We start from the raw sequence: 23,395 nt of genomic DNA, 5'->3' as shown, positions 1-23,395 counted from the left end.
TATACTGTCCATTTCCTTGGTGCTGATAGACATTCACATTAACAGTGTCCCTTTCCTTGGTGCTGACAGACATTCACACTATACTGTCCCTTTCCTTGGTGCGGATAGACATTCACATTATACTGTCCCTTTCCTTGGTGCTGATAGACATTCACACTATACTGTCCCTTTCCTTGGTGCTGATAGACATTCACACTATACTGTTGCTTTCCTTGGTGCTGATAGACATTCACACTATACTGTTGCTTTCCTTGCTGCGGATAGACATTCACACTATACTGTCCCTTTCCTTGGTGCTGATAGACATTCACACTATACTGTTCCTTTCCTTGGTGCTGATAGACATTCACACTATACTGTCCCTTTCCTTGGTGCTGATAGACATTCACACTATACTGTTGCTTTCCTTGCTGCGGATAGACATTCACACTATACTGTCCCTTTCCTTGGTGCTGATAGACATTCACACTATACTGTTCCTTTCCTTGGTGCTGATAGACATTCACACTATACTGTCCCTTTCCTTGGTGCTGATAGACATTCACACTATACTGTTGCTTTCCTTGCTGCGGATAGACATTCACACTATACTGTCCCTTTCCTTGGTGCTGATGGACATCCACACTTAACTGTCCCTTTCCTTGGTGCTGATGGACATTCACACTATATTGTCCCTTTCCTTGGTGCATCTACCCCTGCTCATTAGCTGGCCGCTTTTCAGTTAACGTAGTTCGATTTCATGTTCCAGATGTATGAGGCCGTGGGCCACGGGTCAACTGTTGTCAATGATAACTGTTACCCTCCCTTTCCAACCTGCAAGAGTTCAAAACCAATGTTCACATTTCTATCTCCCAGCATAATCATTTTCATCTTCCATCAATACCTAGAAGTGGTCAACTATATCCTTGCATTGAAGAGACCTTTTAAAAAGGGCTCGCCCTTTGTTATAGCAACAGGCTAGTTGGGCTGTGCGTACATGCTGTACAGCCGAACCGATAAATAAATAAGTAAAGAAAAAGAATTGGTGTGTCTCCAAATTCAAAGTGACCAGTCAAATAAAGTTGACCTTGCGGTAGCATGTGAGCCCTGTCTGCCCCTGCTCATTAGCTAGCCGCTTTTCAATTAACGTAGTTCGATTTCGCGCTCCAGATGTATGAGGCTGTGGCCCATGGGTCAATGGGCTCAACCTCATAATCGATAGAGGCTTGATGTTTCAGGATTGTCACTTATGGATTAATTGATTTTCATTGAGGTTGCCCTTTTCTTGGCTCTGTACAGCCATATAGAAGTTACTTACTAGTAAATGTTGTTAGCAATAACCTTTTACTTTAGTGAGTGGGATTGGTATTGGGTCTCTTGCCATTTAGTTTTAAGGTAGCTGTAATTTTGTGCAGTTTCACAATTGCCAACCTACTGTAAATGCAGAAATGTTTGCGGTGGTTTTATGTTCGTGGTTTTCGCAGCGAAGTCTTCAGCACGAACTTAAGACCAAAGCGAAACTTCTTGCCCACCTATGACTGTAGCGCTACTATTTTTTAAATGGGAAGTTCTTTTGACTTAAAACCAACGTGAACACTCCATTTTCTCCCTACCAAGAAATAAAAACCACAAGAGCATAGATGCATTCACAGTATCTATAGCAATATGGGGTTGGATGTAGGGATTCATATTTTGATATAAGAATCCAGCCCAAGCAAAATGACTTAAGAATTTAGTCAATAATCTTCGAGCTATGGCTGTTAAAAAGAATTTACCAAGGCAACCAGTGGAAGGAAAGAACATGTTATAACTGACTCAGAGGCTAAGGCCTTATAATTTGTTACCCCAAAATCAAGAAGGTTTCAGGCAAGACATTCAGCGTAATGAACCTTCAAGCCCAGAAGTAATTCCTCAGACCCGCTTCTAGTCATAAGATGAACAAACAGTTGTAAATTCTGAATGCCCCACGAGTTGAAACTCCGAAATTAAGTCAGTTTCAGACGATAAAGTCAGCATAGTACTCAAAAGCAATTCGCCAGACCTACTTCCATCCCTTGGGAGTTGTTAAAAGAAAGTACCCCCTAATTTGTTACCAACAAATCGAGTCAGTTTCAGACAAGAAAGTCCGCGTAATGGACCTTAAGAAAATCATGCCACACACAAACGCAATTCCCAGACCGGCGTTCCGCTATGAGGGGTTGGAACTGTAGCAAATTGTGGCAGAGAAAATCAATTTTGTCGCCATAAAACCTTCGGGAGCGCACCTGCTACCTGGGGCCTTACGACCGCGCGGGGACCGCGCCGGGCTCCGATTACTTTCACGGTCTGCTAACGGGGAGGCGGGATACTTATTACCTTAATGAAGAGGATTATGTTCCTTGCATTCTAACTTTTTCTGATGGATGGATGGTTGGTTTGATGGTTGGTTGCAAGTGGTTGGTTGGTTGGTTGGTTTGCAAGTGGTTGGTGCATTCAAAAGTTACAACTGTTTTTACATGTAGATGCAAGCCTTTGGAATTACTTTTGTGCATGGGGCAAATTTCTTAAGTTGTAATTACGCGGACTTAATTTTTGCTCCTCCACTCCTCTGATGTGATATTGATTTAATTTTTAATAAGAAATCGGGCTTTATTCAACATTTACAACTGTTTTTACCTCTTTTACTACATGTAGGTTCAGCTGTTTGGAACTACTTTCCTGTGGGGGGCAGATTTTTCAAGTTGCAATTGCTCTGACTCTATAACTGACTTAATTTTCAGTAGAAACAGTTAAGCCAGCATTCAACATGTACAACTGTTCCATCCCAAATGGCTAAGTGCAGGTCTTTGAAATTACTTTTGTGCGTAGGCATGAGATTTCTTAAGTTGTAATTACGCTGACTTAATTTTCGCTCTCGCAGTCTGTTCTCCTCGGTAAATGACTTCATTTTCGGTCCCAAATTAAGGGTGATTCAATCTTACATTCAATCTTCTCAGAGAATAAGCTCTTTAACCTCTCTGCATAAGGTTGAAACAAATTACATGTTGGGTATGAGGATAATTTGCCTGGTATCTATCCTATTCTAGCTCCTTTCGCTCTCTGATCGCTTCACCGGAGAATAATCTGGCACCCTTTAATAGAAAAACGATTGGCATTTAAATTCTCGCCTAGAGTGTAGGTGAGGGTTAACGTTCTTATTGGCTCCAAAGTTGCACGGTCCTCGTAACGGCACGTATCAGGGTTTGAACAAGCATTAGGAAGTTTGATTCCCGTTACACTGCTTCTCAGAAATACTGTAAATCACTTAAATATAGCGGCAGGAAAATGTAGGGGTTGGGGGAAAATGGAGTAGGTCACTGCACTTAGTTTCAATGGTGGGAACAAACATCACTGTCTCAAATATTTGTGATCAAATATTAGCGATGATGAAATTTTAGCGGTTTACTAGTGACAGTTAAATTAGCTAAAATTAAGTTACAAATCAAGAATCACAGTACCGTAAATGCAGAAATGTTCGCAGTAGTTTTATGTTCGCAGTTTTTGTGGTAAGCTCTTCGCCGCGAACTTAAAACCACCGCAAGATTTGTTGCCCTCCTACCCCCTTGTCTACTATTGTCTCAAATGCGAACATTTTCTCCATACTGTGAAATTAAAACCATGCGGACTTAAATGTATTTACAGTATTTAGATGCATTAAAGTCCGAAATAATACAGGAAGTATAAGGACCAAATGTTTAAATGGGTACAGGGACAGGCTTTTTCTGTATGAAAGCGCTCAGAGGAGTAAACCAGAGCTAGTAATATAGGATGGATTCTAGCACAGAGAGTAACTCTCCCTTAGCTTGCTAATGTTACCACGCACATACAGCTACATGTAGTGGTCTGGTAGCCAGTAATCCCTATTCTGAGTCACAAGATTGGGTTTCAATCCAGGCCTAGCTGTTAATGTTTCAGCACGCATGCTACAGGTAGGTCTATCATAGGGCCTAAGCACTTTTATTAACCTTTCCTTGTAGGAGGTTTGAACAAACTATATGCTGGAAAGAAAAGTAAAGCTCTCTCAACATGGGGATAAGACTTTGAATAGCAGCCTACATATATATGTACTAGCTGAAAAAGGAGTTTTGATTTGGATCTGACTTGTAGAGGTTGAAGTTGTCGCCTTACTGGCAAGATTGTACGTACCTCAACACCCTACATTTCATGTACAAAATATATGTGTACGCTAATTTTTCTGTATCTCTATTCAGACTAATCTTAACATCTTCATGTAACACTGACATCAAGTATATTTCAAAAGGACCTTAACTCTTGCGTATGATTAAGGGTTTCCAGTGGATGTCATCTACACTAATAGTAACAAGAGCTATCTACCACAATCCAGAACAGGAGATATCAAAACCGGAAGTTCCGCTGCAGTACCATAGCAAGTTGCTAGGGGGCCCAAAATCTAACCATTTTGAGGTCTCATCAAGACCTATGTACTCACCTATCAAAAATCAAGACAATCCACCTGGCATTCTTAAGTTATTGTGTACACACACAGACACATGCACAGACACACGCTCCCCAAAACATAATCCTCTTGGCAAATGTGATAACATTTTTATGTCTACTCACTCTCAGACTGAACCACTGGTTTGTCGCAGCCATGGTCGTTCCATGCTGCCATCTACATACAAGTGTCTCATACAAACTGTACATTGTTCATGTAGGAACCTAAAGTTTCCAAGTCACCTATGTTGCTGTATCTCTCTTCAGACTGAACCACTGGTTTGCGGGGGGTTTGTCGCAGCCATGGTCCTTCCACGCGGTGAACCTCCTTCTCCATGCTGCCATCTGCGTACAACTGTACATAAAGTTACTTAAAGTTGCTATCTTAGGTCATTAATGTTGCTGTATCTCTCCTCAGACTGAACCACTGGTTTGCGGGGGGTTTGTCGCAGCCTTGGTCCTTCCACCCTTTGAACCTCCTTCTCCATGCTGCCACCATCTACCCACAAGTACAAATGTACAACTGTCTTACTCCTGTGCATGTAGTTACCTAAAGTTGCTGCCTTAAGTCATTAATGTTGCTTTATCTCTCCTCAGACTGAACCACTGGTTTGCGGGGGGTTTGTCGCAGCCATGGTTGTTCCACGCGGTAAACCTTCTGCTCCATGGTGCCATCTGCATACAACTGTCTCATACATGTAGTTACCAAGATTTAGATTCATAATTGTGAATCTATTAATATACACTATAGCTAATGTTGCTGTATCTCTCCTCAGACTGAACCACTGGTTTGCGGGGGGTCTGTCGCAGCCATGGTCCTTCCACGCGGTAAACCTTCTGCTCCATGGTGCCATCTGCATACAACTGTCTCATACATGTAGTTACCAAGATTTAGATTCATAATTGTGAATCTATTAATATACACTATAGCTAATGTTGCTGTATCTCTCCTCAGACTGAACCACTGGTTTGCGGGGGGGTTGTCCCAGCCATGGTCGTTCCACGCGGTGAATCTCCTGCTCCATGCTACCATCTGTGTACAACTGTCTTCTACAATATACATTGTACATGTAGTAACTTAAAGTTTCCAAGTCATCAATGTTGCTGTATCTCTCTTCAGACTGAACCACTGGTTTGCGGGGGGTTTGTCGCAGCCATGGTCCTTCCACACGGTGAACCTCCTGCTCCATGGTGCCATCTGTGTACAACTGTCTTACGCCTGTACATGAAGTTACTTAAAGTTGCTGCCTAAAGTCATCAATGTTGCTGTATCTCTCTTCAGACTGAACCACTGGTTTGCGGGGGGGTCGTCCCAGCCATGGTTGTTCCACGCGGTAAACCTTCTGCTCCATGGTGCCATCTGCATACAACTGTCTCATACATGTAGTTACCAAGATTTAGATTCATAATTGTGAATCTATTAATATACACTATAGCTAATGTTGCTGTATCTCTCCTCAGACTGAACCACTGGTTTGCGGGGGGTCTGTCGCAGCCATGGTCCTTCCACGCGGTAAACCTTCTGCTCCATGGTGCCATCTGCATACAACTGTCTCATACATGTAGTTACCAAGATTTAGATTCATAATTGTGAATCTATTAATATACACTATAGCTAATGTTGCTGTATCTCTCCTCAGACTGAACCACTGGTTTGCGGGGGGGTTGTCCCAGCCATGGTCGTTCCACGCGGTGAACCTCCTGCTCCATGCTGCCATCTGCGTACAACTGCTGCACGTATTCTCCGTCATCTTCGGCGGAGTTCGACGCGACGCCTCGGGGAATCGAGTGTTCGCCGCTCCCCGTGCAAGTCTCCTCGCTGCAACCCTGTTCGCCGTTCACCCTGTACATACGGAAAGTGTAAGAATGAATGAACTTTATTGCTCGACAATTGTACATGGCACAATGTATGGCAAGAATGACAGTGCAATTAATACAATGGGTACTAAACTTGTCTATTCTATTCTATTCTGAAAACTATAATCACAAGTTAATGGCGTAATGATATAATATATGTTAAACGTTACGGTCTGTTAAAATACATTCTCTCTTTTGTAAAGCGCTACATATGTATTGGCCTAAGTACGTAGATATGGTGTCGGGACATGACATAAGTAGATTGAACATGTCTATGTTTGCCTTTGGCAAGGGTTTACTGAATTTACATGAGATCATATCCATTAATTTTTGTCTATCTACATACAGTATATGCGGGGCATGTCATTAAGTGATGCTGTGGTAGAAAGAAATTGTTCAATGCGGCAAAAATAATTACTCAAGCAACTGGATAAGATTTTGAAACAGTCAGACATTTCAGATAGCATCCGCTATCTTTCGTCAGTGACTAAAGAAGGATCTGGTAGAACTAGGTTTTATACCAAAACTCTGAATGTATATGTTAATGAAGGGAAGACAATTTCAGATGGTTCAAGAGGATACTAAGTTAAGACAAGGTTGCATGCTAATGAATGAATTAGCTCCTGTTGTGTTAGGAGCTAAATTTTTGTCTTGGGGGGGGGGGGGGAGTGTGTTGTCCCAAGTGCCAACGTGGAGATCCCTTTTTCTGTTGAGGGCGGGATTGTACACTCTCTCATACATTGCTTCTCTTAATTGTTCAATCGATGCTTTTCTTTTTGTTGAAAGATGCCACGATTATTCGTTTATCATGATGGTGATATTCTAAATATATTTATAAGATTTGCGAATAGCTCTGTTCTTAATACTTTTTATTGTGTCTGGGACCTTGAAACGAAGATTGTATGTGTTTTCCAAAACATAAGGTAAAAGGTCAGCAGAAAGAAAGTAATCCAAAAGCACTTAGCCTACCAATGACAACGTAATCTTGGCAAACAACTGCTGATATTGATCTTAAGTCTTAAGGTGTCTGGGACCTTTAGGCAAGGATTTGGCCTGTTCCAAACAAAATAAGTGCAAGGCAATAATGTTAAGATTGCATAATGAAAATGAAAAAGCAAAAATGTCAGAGGGCTGTAGAAACGTGGGCTCAAGGGGTATAAAAACGGACACGAGCACTTCCCTATACACAGAAATGTGTTTTTTTGTGAGATATACAATGTTATGCATTTAATTTACCAAGTCTGAAAGTCTGCAGTCTTATACAGTAATACAAATACAGCCAGTTGTTGTCTTTCTCTCTGAATATCAAGTTTAGTCTGTGTGTTATGAAGTGGAAAAATACCAGTGTGAGGTCACAGTTAATCTTTTGGCTAAAGAGACTGAGCCAAAGTTAATGAAATATTTGTACAGATGTTGAGATAGCAGAGTATTCAAGTTTTCTTAGTGCCAGCCAAATACTCGACTGTTGTCTGACACAATATCAGGATGAAAAATACCAACTTACAAACCTGCAATTCAAAGTGGGGACGAATTTTAAAATGGTACATTAGATGCATATTAAGCAAAAAAAGAGTTGAAAATGACATGCTTTGGTCTGAAAAATTGAGGAAAAAAGATGAAGATAGCTGCAGTGTTCACGTTTTCTTAGTGCCAGCAAAAATAATTGATTGTTGTCTGACACAATAATAGGATGACAAATACCAAGACACAAACCTGCAATTCAAAGTAAAACTGCCACGTGGATGAATTTTAGAATGACACATTCTGCATATTATTGAAGCCAAGAAAAGTTTAAGATGGTCTGATTTGGCCTAAAAAATTGAAGGAAAAAAAGGTATTTATTACAATTTCCCTTTCTGTGCCTCTCCATGTATACAGTAAATTCAGAAATGTTTGTGTAGAGTACGGAGAGAAGATCCAAGACTTCGGAGTGAAGTGAAGACAGACACACTGATGTTGTCGTGGCCGATAGAGACAATCTTTATTCACGTTCCTCTCTCCCTGACTCTATCGTCGGTCTGTCTTGCCTATCCCTACTGTCAGCCCCTCTTATCTGTGCGGGACTCCTTATCTCACCTATCATCTTACCATCTGTGTTCGACAGTGTAATCCATTCTCGCGGTTCTTCAAAACCAGTCAGTACTTCACATGTTTCTCTTACCTCCCAGGGGGAGTTGACAGTGTTTCTGAGAAATACGGGTTGACTAATCTATTCATAACGTCTGGGGCACGTATGTGCGAACTTAAGTATATGCACGCTATATTACATCCCCCTGGTTTGAAGAAATGCGTCCTCGCATTGAGGAATTTTGAAGTCACAGCGATCTTACACAGGAGCGAGCGACAAGCCACATTTTGTCTATGAAAGTATGAAATATTAGTACTATATACACATTACATTACTTGTATTAAATTCGAGCGATACAAAACGTTCAGAAGTCATCAATTAAAAGTTCGTGGTAAACATGCATCTCCCGGCGGCGTCGATCGGTGGCTGTCTGCCGTCTGCCGACCGTCGTCACGTGGATGTCCCTCTGCGCTAACGTCTCAGGTTTCCGCGCCGTCTGTCCGCTGTCGGATGACTGCTACCTGCATGCTCCCCACGTGCGCTGCGTCCTGCCTCTGCCGAATGGCCGCTGATGATCAGGCTGCAGGTCCGTGGGTGTGTCCGTCGGCGGGTGCCACTGGTGGCCGCTCTTCCGCCGTCAGAGTCACGTTACGCTGCAAGGTAAAGAGAACGGACAACCTGGCCACACCCTATCCTTAATACTACCAAGTTACTACACTTCAATATTTCACATAACTTAAGATTTCATCTAACGCGAATGTCTAACCTATGCTAAGCTAAGCCCCGGGGTAGGAATTTAACTGACTTTGCTATCAGCTGAGCCTTCATGATGCCCAAACATCACCGCTACCCGGTGACATTTACCTGATAGTTGGCTTTCCACAGGCATCATCCAGCAGTCAGCTCCTCCCCCCACTGACTTACAGACCCGCCCGTACATTTGTTACCTGGCTAATAGCTATGAGGTAATAATGAGCGGAAGACACGACATCGTTGTTTCATCTTTATTTCATAAGATTTATGAAGCACCGCGTCACGACCCGGGGTGGCGAAGACGAAGTTGTCCCCGGCGCGCTCGTTGACATGATACATGTCTGATAAGATACAAATCGCTGAGGCTGAACGCCTTGCGTTGTCCTTTCCGAACGCCGGATTTGGGGAGCTTCATCATCGTCAGGGTCGGGGACGTGTTGATCAGCTGCTGGGGCTGGGGGAAGTGGTGGTTCAATAGGAATTATGAGTGGTACCGACACATCTGACACCTCCCCGGTGGGAGTCTGTTCGTGCCCTCGCGAACAATTCGAAGCCATATCGCTAACGTCAGGGGCGGGCTGGCGGTCCGGCTTTTGTCGGGCTGGGGGTGTGAACATGCAGGGCATCAAGAATTCACGGTGCAACGTGCGTTCGGCGCCCCTCCCAGATTCAGGACGCACAACATAGTTTGGAAGGGCGGGATCAGGGCGATCTTTGACTATATAAGGTGTGGATTCCCAACGGTCTCTGAGTTTCCGTTTCCCACGTGTCCGCATATCACGGACGAGGACCCGTTCCCCTGGCAACAGTGGGGAACCATGGACTTTACGGTCGTGGTAGCGTTTCTGCCGTGACTGAGCTATTTCTGCGTTCTCGGCGGCATTTTTGTATGCCTCACACAGACTAGCGTAATGCTGCTGTACCCAGTCGTCTGAGCTACGGGCTTGAGTGGAATTGTCTAATGTACCAAGACAGAGATCGATTGGCAGACGAGCATGCCTGCCAAACATTTGATAATATGGACTATAGCCGGTAGTGGCATGCTTGGTACAATTGTAGACATGAACTTGTTGGGAAAGATAGTCGGCCCAGCGCTTCTTCTTGTCAGATTCTAACGTGCCAATGAGTGTCAAAAGCGTCCGATTAAAACGTTCGCACTGGCCGTTCCCTGCTGGGTGGTAGGGAGTTGTGCTGGATTTAACGGCGCCATACAAGTTGCATAACTCTGAGATTGTCGCCGACTCGAAGTTAGCACCCTGATCCGAATGAAGCCGGGTTGGGAACCCATATGGTAATACAAAGTATTTGTAAAATGCACGAGCTGTGGTCAGGGCCGTCTGGTTGCGGGTGGGAACAGCAACGGCAAAACGTGTGAAATGGTCCGTAATGACCAAAATATTCTCATAGCCACCAACTGACTTTTCAACTGAGAGATAATCCATGCAGACGAGTTCAAGCGGGGCAGACGTCTTTACGCTGACTAATGGTGTCCTCGTGGCGTGGTTCGGTAATTTCCGAAGTCCACAGCGCTGGCAGGTCTGGACATAGAGTGATATGTCTGACCGCATACCTATCCAAAAGAAACGACTTTCAACCAAATCAAGCGTACGAGCAATCCCGAAATGACCCGCCTGGTCATGTAAGGCTTCTAACGTCTCATTCTGCAAGGCACGTGGAAGGATTAATTGGTGGGTGGAGCCTTCCGGATGGGGGGTGGGTGTAACCCTATACAATACCCCATGTCGGAGATCTAGGCTGTCCCAATGGGCAAGGAGGGCGGCTACGTCACCTTCTTCCCTTAATCTTTCTTTGCCAGTCGGCGGTTTGCCGCGCTTAACATAAGTCAGGACTCGCTCCAGAACGGGATCGTCCCGTTGCAGATTACGTAACTCTGTCTCAGATCGGCCTGGCAGGAGAGGCGTGCCACCACGGGGTGGACGTTGCGCCACTGCCTTCAGCACTCTAGCTACAAGTGGGGGTGGGGGTGGGCCTGAGTTTGTCAAAGAAGCACAACATTCAAACGTGCGGTCAGCGGGAATATACCAATCGTCTACGATTTCCTCTACGTCACCATTACGAGGGAGACGCGAGAGGGAGTCGGCATTCTGATTAGATTTGCCGGGACGATATTTAATGTCACGTTTAATGTCAAAATTAAAGTTAGCAAGTCTCGCTACCCAGCGCTGTTCAACGGCGCCTAGGGACGCAGTTTGGAGATGAGCCAAAGGATTATTGTCAGTATATACCAGGAATTTCGACCCAATCAGGTAGTCCTTGAATTTATCTGTTACTGACCAAACTAGCGCTAACAATTCGAGTCGAAACGAGCTATAATCTGCAGCGTTCCTCTCGCTCGGCCGCAGCCCTCTGGAGGCATACGCGACAACACGTTCTTTGTTATCCTGAACCTGGGAAAGGACCGCCCCTAGGCCTGAAAGGCTTGCGTCGACGTACAGAATAAAGGGAGAGTTAAAATCTGGGTATGCCAGGATGGGGGCTGAGACAAGCTTATTTCTTAGTTCGTCAAAGGCTGTTTGGCACTCGTCGGTCCAAACAAATTCACGTGGGATACAACCTGAAGAGGATTGGCGGCGACTCTTCTTCTGCGTGTGGCCTGCTATTTTGTGTAATGGTGCAGCTATGTGAGCAAAGTTGGGGATAAAACGCCGATAATAGGAACAGAATGCAACAAAGCTGCGAGTTTCCCGGGCATTTTGTGGGACAGGCCAATCATGCACAGCGGCCACCTTGCTGGGGTCAGTTCCGACCCCCTGGGCGGAAACGTTATGACCTAGATATTGCACTTCAGCAGCGAATAGCTTACATTTACTGGCCTTGAGCTTCAATCCATGGCTGGATAGGCGAGTCAACACTTCGTCCAGTCTATGTAAATGTTCCTCGAACGTCTTGCCGAAAACAATTACGTCATCCAAATATATCAATAAGGTAGTAAGATTGAAATCTCCCAATACATGCGTCATTAATCGTTGAAAACAAGCAGGTCCGTTTACCAACCCAAAACTAAGCCTATTGAATTGGAAATGACCCCAGGGTAATGAAAATGCTGTCTTTGGCTTGTCAGCTTCGGCTATACCAACCTGATAATAGCCTTGCGCAAGGTCTAGGGTGGAGAAATAGTTTGCGCCTGACAGACAATCAAGGGATTCTTCAATACGTGGGAGGGGGAACGAGTCACGATGAGTTCTTGCATTTAGTTTCCGGTAGTCGACACAAAATCGCAATCCCCCACATTTCTTTCTGACCAAGACGCAGGGACTAGACCAGGGGCTAGTAGAATGTTCAATGATTCCTTTATCTAACAAATCGGCGACGTGATCTTTGACCTCTTGGTAGAGAGCGGGTGGAATTCGTCTGTATCGCTCCTGACAGGGGGGCGCATCCCCCGTCGGGATGTCATGTACCACAGTTGTGGTGAAGCCTAAATCTGAGTCATCATTTGCAAATGCGTGTTTGTGTTTACGGAGAAGTGCTGCCAGCTGATCCCGCTGACTGGGGGTTAACTGTGATTCATCAATGTCTAGGCCGGGGATCATGTCTTGCAAGTCCCCCGTGTCGCCGGCCGGCGTATCGGAGCTGTCATTAGAGGCATTAATTAAATCCACATGTACAGTGTGCGAGTCGTCATGGCTTAGCCGAACAGAATTCTCTGACTCCCTTACTTCGTTGGCGAGAAATACTTCTCCCAAAATCGCATGCCGACCAATAGTGATATCACGGAGTGTTACGTTTGCTAAACGGACGGGGAATCTCCCGTGTTTAACTTCCGCAAAGCTTTTGGCGACAAGAATGCCATTTGGTAGGACCCCCTCTTCAGGGGATTCGACAATGACGCTATATGGACTGTTAGAGGGGCGGGTCTTACAGAAGATGACAATTTCATGCTGAGCCGGCACAACAATATCGGTTCTCCCCGGCGCCCGGACAAAACCCACTCTACCATTGTCGTCAGCAAGGGCCTGTCTGCGTTGATGTGAGGTCAAGGCCTTCTGCCACGCCTCACCTTCTTTACCCCCCGGGAGCTTATGTACATAGTTAGATTTCTTCCCGGGGAAGATCGACAGCTTACATCGGTCAATGACGTTGGTCCCTAAAATTACAGGGACACTGCTACTGCTGTCGTCAACTACTATAACCCCGACATCTGCTAGCCTATGTTCTAGAATATCGATGCACATTTCAGCGAAGCCAACCTGTTTAATGGGCAAGCCATTGGCAGCTGTGACAGAGAGCCAACTACTAGCGTCTTGTAAATGCTCCCCCTTTTCCCCAAAGTTTCGAAAGAAGAACTCCTTATTCATTGTCGTTACTTGGCTCCCAGTATCAAGCAAACAGTCAACTGACACGCCATCGAAAATAGCTGAAACTATTGGCTGTTTTCCCACAGTCCTATTAAACAGGCTGGCATCATTAAGGGTGTTGCGACTGTCTACACTACATTTATTTACAAAAACTGAATCATGCGACCGGACGTTTTGTCCCACTCCGTCGGCTTCGGGCGCGGGACGATTTAGTTTCCCTGATTACCAGTGTACTGAGCGGGGCGAGGGTTGCTGTACATGTTGTTACCTTGGTTAGGGTCTGAAAAACACGCACGGGCCATGTGGCCGGGGCCGCCACACTTACGGCAAATTGGCCTACCGTCGGGAGTCCACTGGTCGCCCGGGCGACCACGTGGTCTATATGAGTCGCGGAACCGGGGTGTGCTTTGCTGGCTAGCGGCGCCCTGTTGGGTCATCTGCCCCTTCATGGCGGGCATAGAAGGCCTGAATCAGGGCCGAAAATGGAGCCTTATCGGCGTATGCCTCCCGTAGGTGCGTGAAAACTATAGCTACATCATCCTTATCTGAGTCGCTTAGCAGCTGCACTTGTGCCTTTGCTTCACCCACGCAAGCGCGGCCGACTAGAAAACCCTGCTGGTCCTCGGGGGTCCCCCAAACTTTGAAAGACCTTTTACACTCGAGTATAAATGCATCAACGTTAAGGTCGCCCGGTTTAGACGGGAGCCCGGCGAACTGGGGAAGCTTACGGTCTGTGGCCATCACCACATACTGAGGCTTATCGTCTCCCGGCATCCTATCAGCTTAGCAGGTTATACACCAAGAATGAGCAGACTATTGAATATAAAATACTAGCAAGGGTGGCCAGGTCGTCGCACTCTCAATACCAAACAAGCGTAACTGACTTACCGCTCTTGTTATCTCGGTGATTGTCGTCCCGCGCAGGAGAAGATTTACCGTAATCCTGCCGATGTCAACGCCATGTAGAGTACGGAGAGAAGATCCAAGACTTCGGAGTGAAGTGAAGACAGACACACTGATGTTGTCGTGGCCGATAGAGACAATCTTTATTCACGTTCCTCTCTCCCTGACTCTATCGTCGGTCTGTCTTGCCTATCCCTACTGTCAGCCCCTCTTATCTGTGCGGGACTCCTTATCTCACCTATCATCTTACCATCTGTGTTCGACAGTGTAATCCATTCTCGCGGTTCTTCAAAACCAGTCAGTACTTCACATGTTTCTCTTACCTCCCAGGGGGAGTTGACAGTGTTTCTGAGAAATACGGGTTGACTAATCTATTCATAACGTCTGGGGCACGTATGTGCGAACTTAAGTATATGCACGCTATATTACATTTGCAGGGATTTGATTTAGCAGTAGGGAGAAAATGGAGTGTTCGCAGTGGTTTTGAGTTTGCATATTAAGCAGTTAGTAGTTCACACAACGGAACTGCTTTTTGCAGGGGTTTTAAGTTCACAGCAAAGAGTTCATCGCAAAAACTGTGAACATGAGACCACTGCGAACGTTTCTGCATTTACAGTATCATGTAGAATTATTAGTTGCCGCTATCATAATGCCTGCAAAGCTGGTGTGTTATCCTGGTTGGCTACTCTGCCATTTGGCTAATCCAAGTTCATAAACTGACATATGAATTTCAGTATGGAAGCTGACAGACTGATACTAGCATCCATCATATACAGTCTTCCTAAGACGCTTCATAGAGGAAGTCTCAATCTACTTTCCCAACCTTGATCACTTGCACTTTACCGTTTAAGGTGCCATTGTTACAGGTAGTATAACGAGGCTCAAATTACTGGGTGCATACACACTTTTGTGCATCCAAAATTGGAGCTGTGCACCTTATTTTTGACTGGGTACATTTGTGAACAGCCTTGTTATATATACTTGTGTGAAATTTTGAAGTTAGCTGTAGAATCTTTGATTTCAGTTCAGAAAAGAGGCAGTAAACTTTGTAGTTTACATTCGCCAACATTCTACACAAATTCTTTGTGTGCACCTAAAGTTTTAGCACCCATATACCTATTCCCAAAAATAAATGTCAAGCCCTGTATAGTTTGTAGTCAATTTCCTTCTCCAGTGAAATAGATAGTATACTTGTCTTATTTTCATACGTTATCTTTTTCTATTCCAGGTTGCAGGAGTAGTGGGGAGAGCAGAGCTGCTGTGCGCTGTCTTCTTCTTCTCAGCCTTCCTGTGTTACGTGCGGTCGTGTCATGAAGGTGAGTTAGAGGTCAAACATCCATACAGACAGGAACTAAATAAAGAGAATAGATTTGTCTTCAACTTTCATCTTCCATTAAAGAAGTCAATACGATTTGAAAACTGGGAATTCCCTTTAGTTGGCAGTTTTTCTTTTCCTACTTACACAGCTATATGTGGAGTCCTATCATGAAGGCAGAAGTAAAGAACTACATGACTATTGTACAGTAAGAGAATGCAGGAAGCCTCAAACTTTGTTTTCCACTTTGATCTATCGTCGATGCAATTTGAAAAACTGGGCATTACTCTCAGTTTCTTTTCCTAAGAACTCTCACCAACTTGAAACATGTAGTGCTGTCATGATGGCAGATTGAATCAAAGAGAATGAAGAAAACAAACCTGTCTTCTACTTTGATCTTCCATTAAAGAAGTCAATACGATTTGAAAACTTGAATTGCAGGGCAGTTTCTTTTCCTAAGAACTCTCACCAACTTGAACATCTATGTGTGGTCGTGTTATCAAGATGGCAGACTGTAAGACAATGAAGAAGGACCAAACTTTGTTTTCTACTTTGATCTTCCATTACAGGAGTCAATACGATTATAAAGCTGAGAACTATCTTGACAGTCTCTTTCTTGCCAGCTGGAAACATGTATTTGTGGTCGTGTGGCAGAGTGGAACTAAGAGAATGAAGGAAGCTTTGTTTTGTTTCCTACTTTGATCTTCCATTATAGGGAAGTCAATACGATTAAAAAAAACTTCGGCATTACCCCCGGTGTCTTTTCCTCAGAACTCTCACCAACTTGAAACTATGCAGACGCTGTCATGAAGACAAAATAAGAGAATGAAAGAATCAAATCTGTTTTCACTTCAATCTTCTATCACAGAAGTCAATACAATTTGAAAAAGTGGGCACTACCCTCAGATTCTTTTTCTTCTAAGAACTCTCACCAACTTGACACAGATGTGTAGTCGTATCAAGATAGCAGACTGGAACTAAGAGAAGGAAGGAACCACCAAACTTTGTTTTCCACTTTGATCTTCTATACAGAAGTCAATACGATTCTAAAACTGGGAATTGCCTTGACAGTTACTTTTCCTATCAAAGTAAGTACTCTCATGCACCCGCTGGAAACATCTATGTACGGTCGTGTTATCAAGATGAGAAGTAGGGTGTTAATGATGAAGCCACAGCAAACTTCTAAGGCCCCTGGACAAAGGAAAGCTTCCCTACATATGGCTGTCTCTTTATCGGGAATCAAAGAACTCGAGATTGATTCTAGCTCTATTCTTTCCGGCCGAGTGCCAAGAATGAGGGAAGATCTATTGAACTCGAGTTAAAGTAAAACCCAGACACCTCAACGTTGATAATGTTATTGACATGGAATTCAATACCATTGAAAAAAGAGCCTGGCAGTGCTTTGGAAGTCTGGTTGTATCATATTGAGTTGAGTGTTGTGAATGAAGTCAAAAGATGTATTTGATAGAAGTTAAAGTAAAGGCAAGACACCTCAACGTTGATAACGTATTTGACACAGAAATCAATACCATTGTAGAAAGAGCCTGGCAGTGCCTTTTCAAGTCATGAAATTGTAGCCCTCCATTAAACTAGATTTCAGTTCTAACTCCTGTAACATGCTAGCAAAGATTTAGCGTGGATCTATACTCGTATGATGCCTGGATAATTGGGAAACAGAGCATGATCCCACACCTTAGCGAGGTACTCATCAAGTCACAGAATGAAGTTGTTTATTGAAATAGATTTGAGTTCTAAGAATTTAACTTCTGTAACATGGTAGCAAAGATTTAGTGTGGATCTATACTCTTATGATGTGCGGAAAATTAGAAAACAGAGCATGAGCCCACACCTTAGCAAAGTGCTCATCAAGTCACAGAATGGGTGTCGTTCATTGAAATGAACTTGAGGTCTAACTCCTGTAGCATGCTGGCAAAGATTTAGTGCAGTTCTGGTTGTAGCTTATCCAGTTGAGTGCCGTGAATGAAAAATTTAACGTTAACCACCTTAACGTTCATAATGTATTTGACACATAATTCAATACCATTGTAGAAAGAGCCTGGCAGTGCCTTTTCAAGTCATGAAATTGTAGCCCTCCATTGAAATAGATTTGAGTTCTAACTCCTGTAACATGGTAGCAAAGATTTGACACAGATCTATACTCTGTATGATGCGTGGATAATTGGGAAACAGAGCATGATCCCACACCTTAGTGAAGTGCTCATCAAGTCACAGAATTGGAGTCGTGAATTGAAATGAATTTGAGTTCTAGCTCCTGTAACATGCTAGCAAAGATTTGGCACGGATCTATACTCTGTATGATGCGTGGAAAATTGGGAAACAGAGCATGATCCCACACCTTAGTGAAGTACTCATCAAGACACCAAATTGGAGCCGTTCATTGAAATAGATTTCAGTTCTAACTCCTGAAACATGCTAGCAAAGATTTGGCACGGATCTATACTCTGTATGATGCGTGGAAAATTGGGAAACGGAGCATGATCCCACACCTTAGCGAGGCACCCGCCGTGGAGAAACGATCTTATTATTACGGGTTGTAAAGAAATCCATTGACTCCCCTCCGCAAGCCAAATAAAGCCGCGGGCAGTCCGTTAATGGTCTCCCGCCCCATCGGTAAAGCCGCCCGCACCTACTTCAAACGCGCTCCCAGCTGATAAAAGACGTTACAGGTTTTTAGGGGCTTATTTTCTGCAGGAGGCAATTTCCAGCGGTGGGCTGTGAGGTGATGGGGGATGTATTGAGGTGTTAGGAACATGTGCCGACATACATGTTAAGTTTTATGGAAACCTGCGGGCATGTTTAGGCTGTGTGCTGTGGGTAGCCTGAAGCACATGAAAGATCCCTTCACACTTGTTGAGGAGATGAGGAGTCTGGCCCTGTGTGCTTTGACCAAATTCAAAATTTATCAATCTTTCAATCCTTTATTGCAGGCACTCGCTGGCCCATAGTAAAAGCAGAATGTATACATGTACATACAATTAGCCTCAGGCACATGAAAGATCCCTTCACACTTGTTGAGGAGAGGACGGGTCTGGCTATGTGTGCTTTGACCAAATTCAGAATTTATCAAACCTTTATTGCAGGCACTAGCTGGTCATTAGTAAAAGCATAATGTATACATGTACATTCAATTAGCAACATAGACACAGAGGAACATGACAATCTACTATCAACATATACACAGGCACCTCTATGGGTTTTTTATAAATGTGTTATGGTAGAATGAATCTGACTTAAGCCCAGACTGTATAATTGTATTAGATGAGTGGAAAAGCCGATAAACAAAAGAATAGCACTGTTTATGCCATCTGGCATCAAAAATAAATTCAGACAATACCCCGGTATATACATAAAATTTTTGGGAAAGGGCCGGCAACCCTTCCCTGGATACCTCGCAAATCTTGTGACAAACAGCAAGGGAACTTGCTGCCCTATGTGCCACCTACAGCCATGACAGAAGATGAAAAAGAAGAGGGCACCGTACAAGGAAGAATCATGAGGAAAGCCTACCAAGCAGTTGTGACCTTATTGGATTTTCAAACACCCCAATTCCTTTCCCTATGAGATGGTTGGGATCCTATAGACTGCTCTAACCCACCAAACGTTGGTTCAGAGCCCTCAGATATTGATTTTCATTCCTTTCTGCAACATCAGAGTAACTCAGCTCTAGAGGTTTTCCCCATGTCAAATCCAGTGGTTAGTGACCATGCTTTGGGACCAGGAGGTCCAGGGTTCAATTCCCATCTGTTCAACTTCACCTGACTTGAAGTTCAATGCCCATAGTAGTATTCAAGTCAGGTGAAGTTGACAGGATGTAAAGCTGTAGTCCACTGTTGATTATACTTACGTGTATTGAAAAGACCAGCAGGGGAATTTCACTAAATTAGACTAAGCTAAATTGGATTTTGACATGTATTTGTGCTCTGGTCAAATTCAAGAAGCAACATACATTAGAATATACAACATGCAATCCGACAATACAAGGTTAGGTAAAGGACTTGCACACCTTCAACAATTAGATATAAAACTTGGATTCTGACATGTCCTCTGGTCAAATTCAAGTTCAAACACACAATCATGTATTCCGACAATAACATGGTTGGGTAAAGTATAGTAACAGCAAGGAAACTTGTTGTCCTTATGTGACACCAGACAGCTAACAGAAGAAGGAGGGGGCTTTGTGGAAAGCAGCATTAGAAAAGTACACACAGGATTTGTGACCCCATAAGCTTTTCAAACACCCCAATTTCTTTCCTATTGGAAACATGTATGGTAGAGATCCTCTAAAACAACCCTGTTTAACCTACCGAAGTTGGGTCCAAAGCTGAGAGACAGCAGATATTGATTTTTTCTGCCCTGTGAGACATGAAAGTTATTCAGCACCAGGGACTTCCCCCATGTCACCCTACTAGACAAACCCAGTGGTTAGTGACAGGCTGCTTTGTGACTAGAGGGCTGAGAGTTCACATCCCTCCTGTTCAACCTCGCCAGACTTGCAATTGCATGCTACTGAAAGGCATAAAAGGAATGTTGATGGGATGTTAAGCCATGGTCCACTGTTGATCGTACTTATTGAAAAGACCAAGGGAATTTCTCTGAACTTGTGAGATACTTAACAATTGTATACATAAAGTCTGTCTGTCTTGTCACAACCATTGAAGAATTGAGCTCAAAATTGAGTAAAGGCAATCATGCTCGTCATACAATTTTTTTGTTGTTTCACATATACATGTATGTGTAGGATTTTCAGTGAGGCAGAACCAACATATAATGAATGTGACCTGAGGTAGTAGGTAGATTGGATTTTGACACGTTTCCATGTTGTGGGCGTTGTCGTGTTGGCATAACAGGGTGTTTGCCCTAGAACCCAGAGGCCCTGACATGCCAACGATGTTGTGCCCTTGGGAAAGTCACTTTACACCACTTTTTTCACTCCAGTGAGGTGTAAAAACGGGTACCTACATGTACATGTACATTGTTTGGGAAGTAAAGAGGCGGTGGAAGGAGAGGGTTGGGCTCCACCGTGCAGCATGCCCTTGTGGATAACAACCCACTACCCCTAAGGCCCCAAAAAAGGCTATGTATGAGACTACATTTTTACATCTCCATGTTCCCCCTGACAGGATCCCAGGACCACCAGTGCTGCCCCGAGTCTTTTTCTGTTTCACATATGTGTAGGATGTTCAGTGAGGCTATGACAGAAACGACATATCTACCGATATATCTTTGAATGTGACCTGAGGCACTGGGAAGATCAGATTTTGACACATCTCCATCTTTGCCCTGACAGGAGCCCAGGACCCCCAGTGCTGCCCGGAGTCGTTCTCTGTCCGCTGGTTGGCAGCCAGCGTCGTCCTGTGTGCCGCCTCTGTACTGTGTAAGGAGCAGGGAATCACTGCCATTGTGAGTGGGATGTTTTTTATTAACCTCCTCCCTGCTGCCATATCCCATATGATGTCCCTGTGTAGCTCAATTGGTAGAAGCCTCACACAGTCACAGTTTAGCCCCTGGTGCCAATTAGTTGGTAACTGGGAGACCCCGGTTTAAATCCGGGGAAGGGCATCCTGGTTGGAGCTGCGCTAGTCTTTTAGAAGGGACGTAAAATGGGGGGTCCCGAGATCAAGGAGGTGCCTCGAGCACATTAAAAGGCACTACGACAGCCTCATTACTCAGATGGGTACCTACTGGCTGCACTGAATGAATCATAACCGAATACAATTGCAAATTGTAAAGGGCTACCATAGCATGCTGAAAGTATTGAAGTTAAAGTAGCGATTTCCTGACTCTGGTAGCTATTCCCAAATATTAAGATCATAATTCTTAGACTACATGTATGGCATATTGTCTGATACATATTGTTTGCTAACAGTGCTCCTTTTTCGAACACACTCATCGCCTGAAAGTACATCAAATATATTGTATCATTGATTTACTGGTTTAGTTCAACGATAACCTTTCAGGCACTGCAGACAAGCTTATTTAAAATGAACAATGAACGCAGACAATCTCATTTCCCAGACTTTCGGAATGACACATCTCATTTCCTGTCTTGTCTTTGTTATCACTGGGTGTCTGTTCCGCTTACGACATTCTCTTATACTTATCCATGTAGACATTTTCATAAACTTTAGTAACATTATAGGTTATTACCTACTTTAATCACTGTGTATGACGTACAACTAAAACTCCTGCAAGTCTAGATCTCATTTCCTGTCTTGCCTTTGTTATCACTGGGTGTCTGTTCTGCTTACGGCATTCTCTTATACTTATCCATATAGCAATTTTCATTAACTTTAGTAACATTATAGGTTATTACCTACTTAAATCACTGTGTATGACGTACAACTAAGACTCCTGAATAACACTCAAGTCTCATTTCCTGTCTTGTCTTTGTAATCACTGGGTGTCTGTTCCGCTTACGACATTCTCTTATACTTATCCATATAGCAATTTTCATTAACTTTAGTAACATTATAGGTTATTACCTACTTAAATCACTGTGTATGACGTACAACTAAAACTCCTGAATAACACTCAAGTCTCATTTCCTGTCTTGTCTTTGTAATCACTGGGTGTCTGTTCCGCTTACGACATTCTCTTATACTTATCCATATAGCAATTTTCATTAACTTTAGTAACATTATAGGTTATTACCTACTTAAATCACTGTGTATGACGTACAACTAAGACTCCTGAATAACACTCAAGTCTCATTTCCTGTCTTGTCTTTGTAATCACTGGGTGTCTGTTCCGCTTACGACATTCTCTTATACTTATCCATATAGCAATTTTCATTAACTTTAGTAACATTATAGGTTATTACCTACTTAAATCACTGTGTATGACGTACAACTAAAACTCCTGAATAACACTCAAGTCTCATTTCCTGTCTTTCCTTTGTTATCGCAGGGTGTCTGTTCTGCTTACGACATCCTCATCTTGTGCCAAATAGATCCCAAAGTCTTCCTCTCCAAACTCCTGGCAGCTGACAAGTCACTGCAGTTACTTAGAAAACAGGTAGGTGGCACTGCTAAATAGTTACATGGCTGTTTCCCATTGATGAATGTTGCGTCTAAAGACCTGGTTGCTGAGTTTGTCTGTAGCCATACTTTAGATTTATGATATGCATTTTCCTTGATAATCTTGTACAGTAATAAGACAATAGTGTATTTTGTGCATATTTGGTATATTGTACATTGTACTCTTCTTTTGTAATTCAGAAGTCTACCTATACATTGTATATATCAATAAAAGTAAAAGTAAAAGTGTATATATACAAACACCTAGATTTATTGGAGTACCATAGCCACAGAGGGAGAGAAGCTAATCATGAGAGTTGTTCTGAAAAAAAAAGAAGATAAATTTCTTGTCCAGCTTAACTTCTGAACATTCTCCTACTCAAAAGGCCAAGAAAAGGACATTAAGATAAGAAAATAGGCTACACCCCGGCTTAATGTGCCTCTCGATAGTCCTTACCCATCCCTGAAGACGACATCACCATTCCCTGTGCACATTTTGGCCATTTCAGACCGTACATTTGTCATGGTTACACGTTATGTCCCCGTCATGACTTCAGCCCACGGTACATTATATGCCTCATTGCACATCACAACGGCAGTAAAATCTGTCAGGGCGGCACTGTGCTGCAGTTCAGTCTAGACTGGGAATGGGTTTGGGGGTATTTAGGATGATGTACCACGCTCCTAGCTA

At 43.6% G+C, this 23,395-nt stretch overlaps 1 protein-coding gene across 1 annotated transcript in view; it reads left to right on the top strand.

Moving 5' to 3' along the window:
• LOC136422490 (protein O-mannosyl-transferase TMTC4-like) overlaps positions 1-23,395 on the top strand; it is a 61,202-nt gene that overhangs the window by 7,713 nt on the left and 30,094 nt on the right. Inside the window, exons 2-8 of the mRNA XM_066410260.1 lie at positions 4,720-4,809; positions 5,229-5,280; positions 5,735-5,786; positions 6,068-6,312; positions 15,581-15,668; positions 20,976-21,088; positions 22,595-22,702. Of these exons, the coding sequence (XP_066266357.1) occupies positions 4,720-4,809; positions 5,229-5,280; positions 5,735-5,786; positions 6,068-6,312; positions 15,581-15,668; positions 20,976-21,088; positions 22,595-22,702 (748 nt within the window). The remainder of the gene's footprint in view (positions 1-4,719; positions 4,810-5,228; positions 5,281-5,734; positions 5,787-6,067; positions 6,313-15,580; positions 15,669-20,975; positions 21,089-22,594; positions 22,703-23,395) is intronic.

This window comes from Branchiostoma lanceolatum, chromosome 17 (genome assembly GCF_035083965.1).
Source record: "Branchiostoma lanceolatum isolate klBraLanc5 chromosome 17, klBraLanc5.hap2, whole genome shotgun sequence".
In the NCBI taxonomy this organism is placed as follows: Eukaryota; Metazoa; Chordata; class Leptocardii; order Amphioxiformes; family Branchiostomatidae; genus Branchiostoma; species Branchiostoma lanceolatum.
Note: the sequence above shows the minus strand (reverse complement) of the source record. Positions and strands in the feature narration are given on the sequence as shown.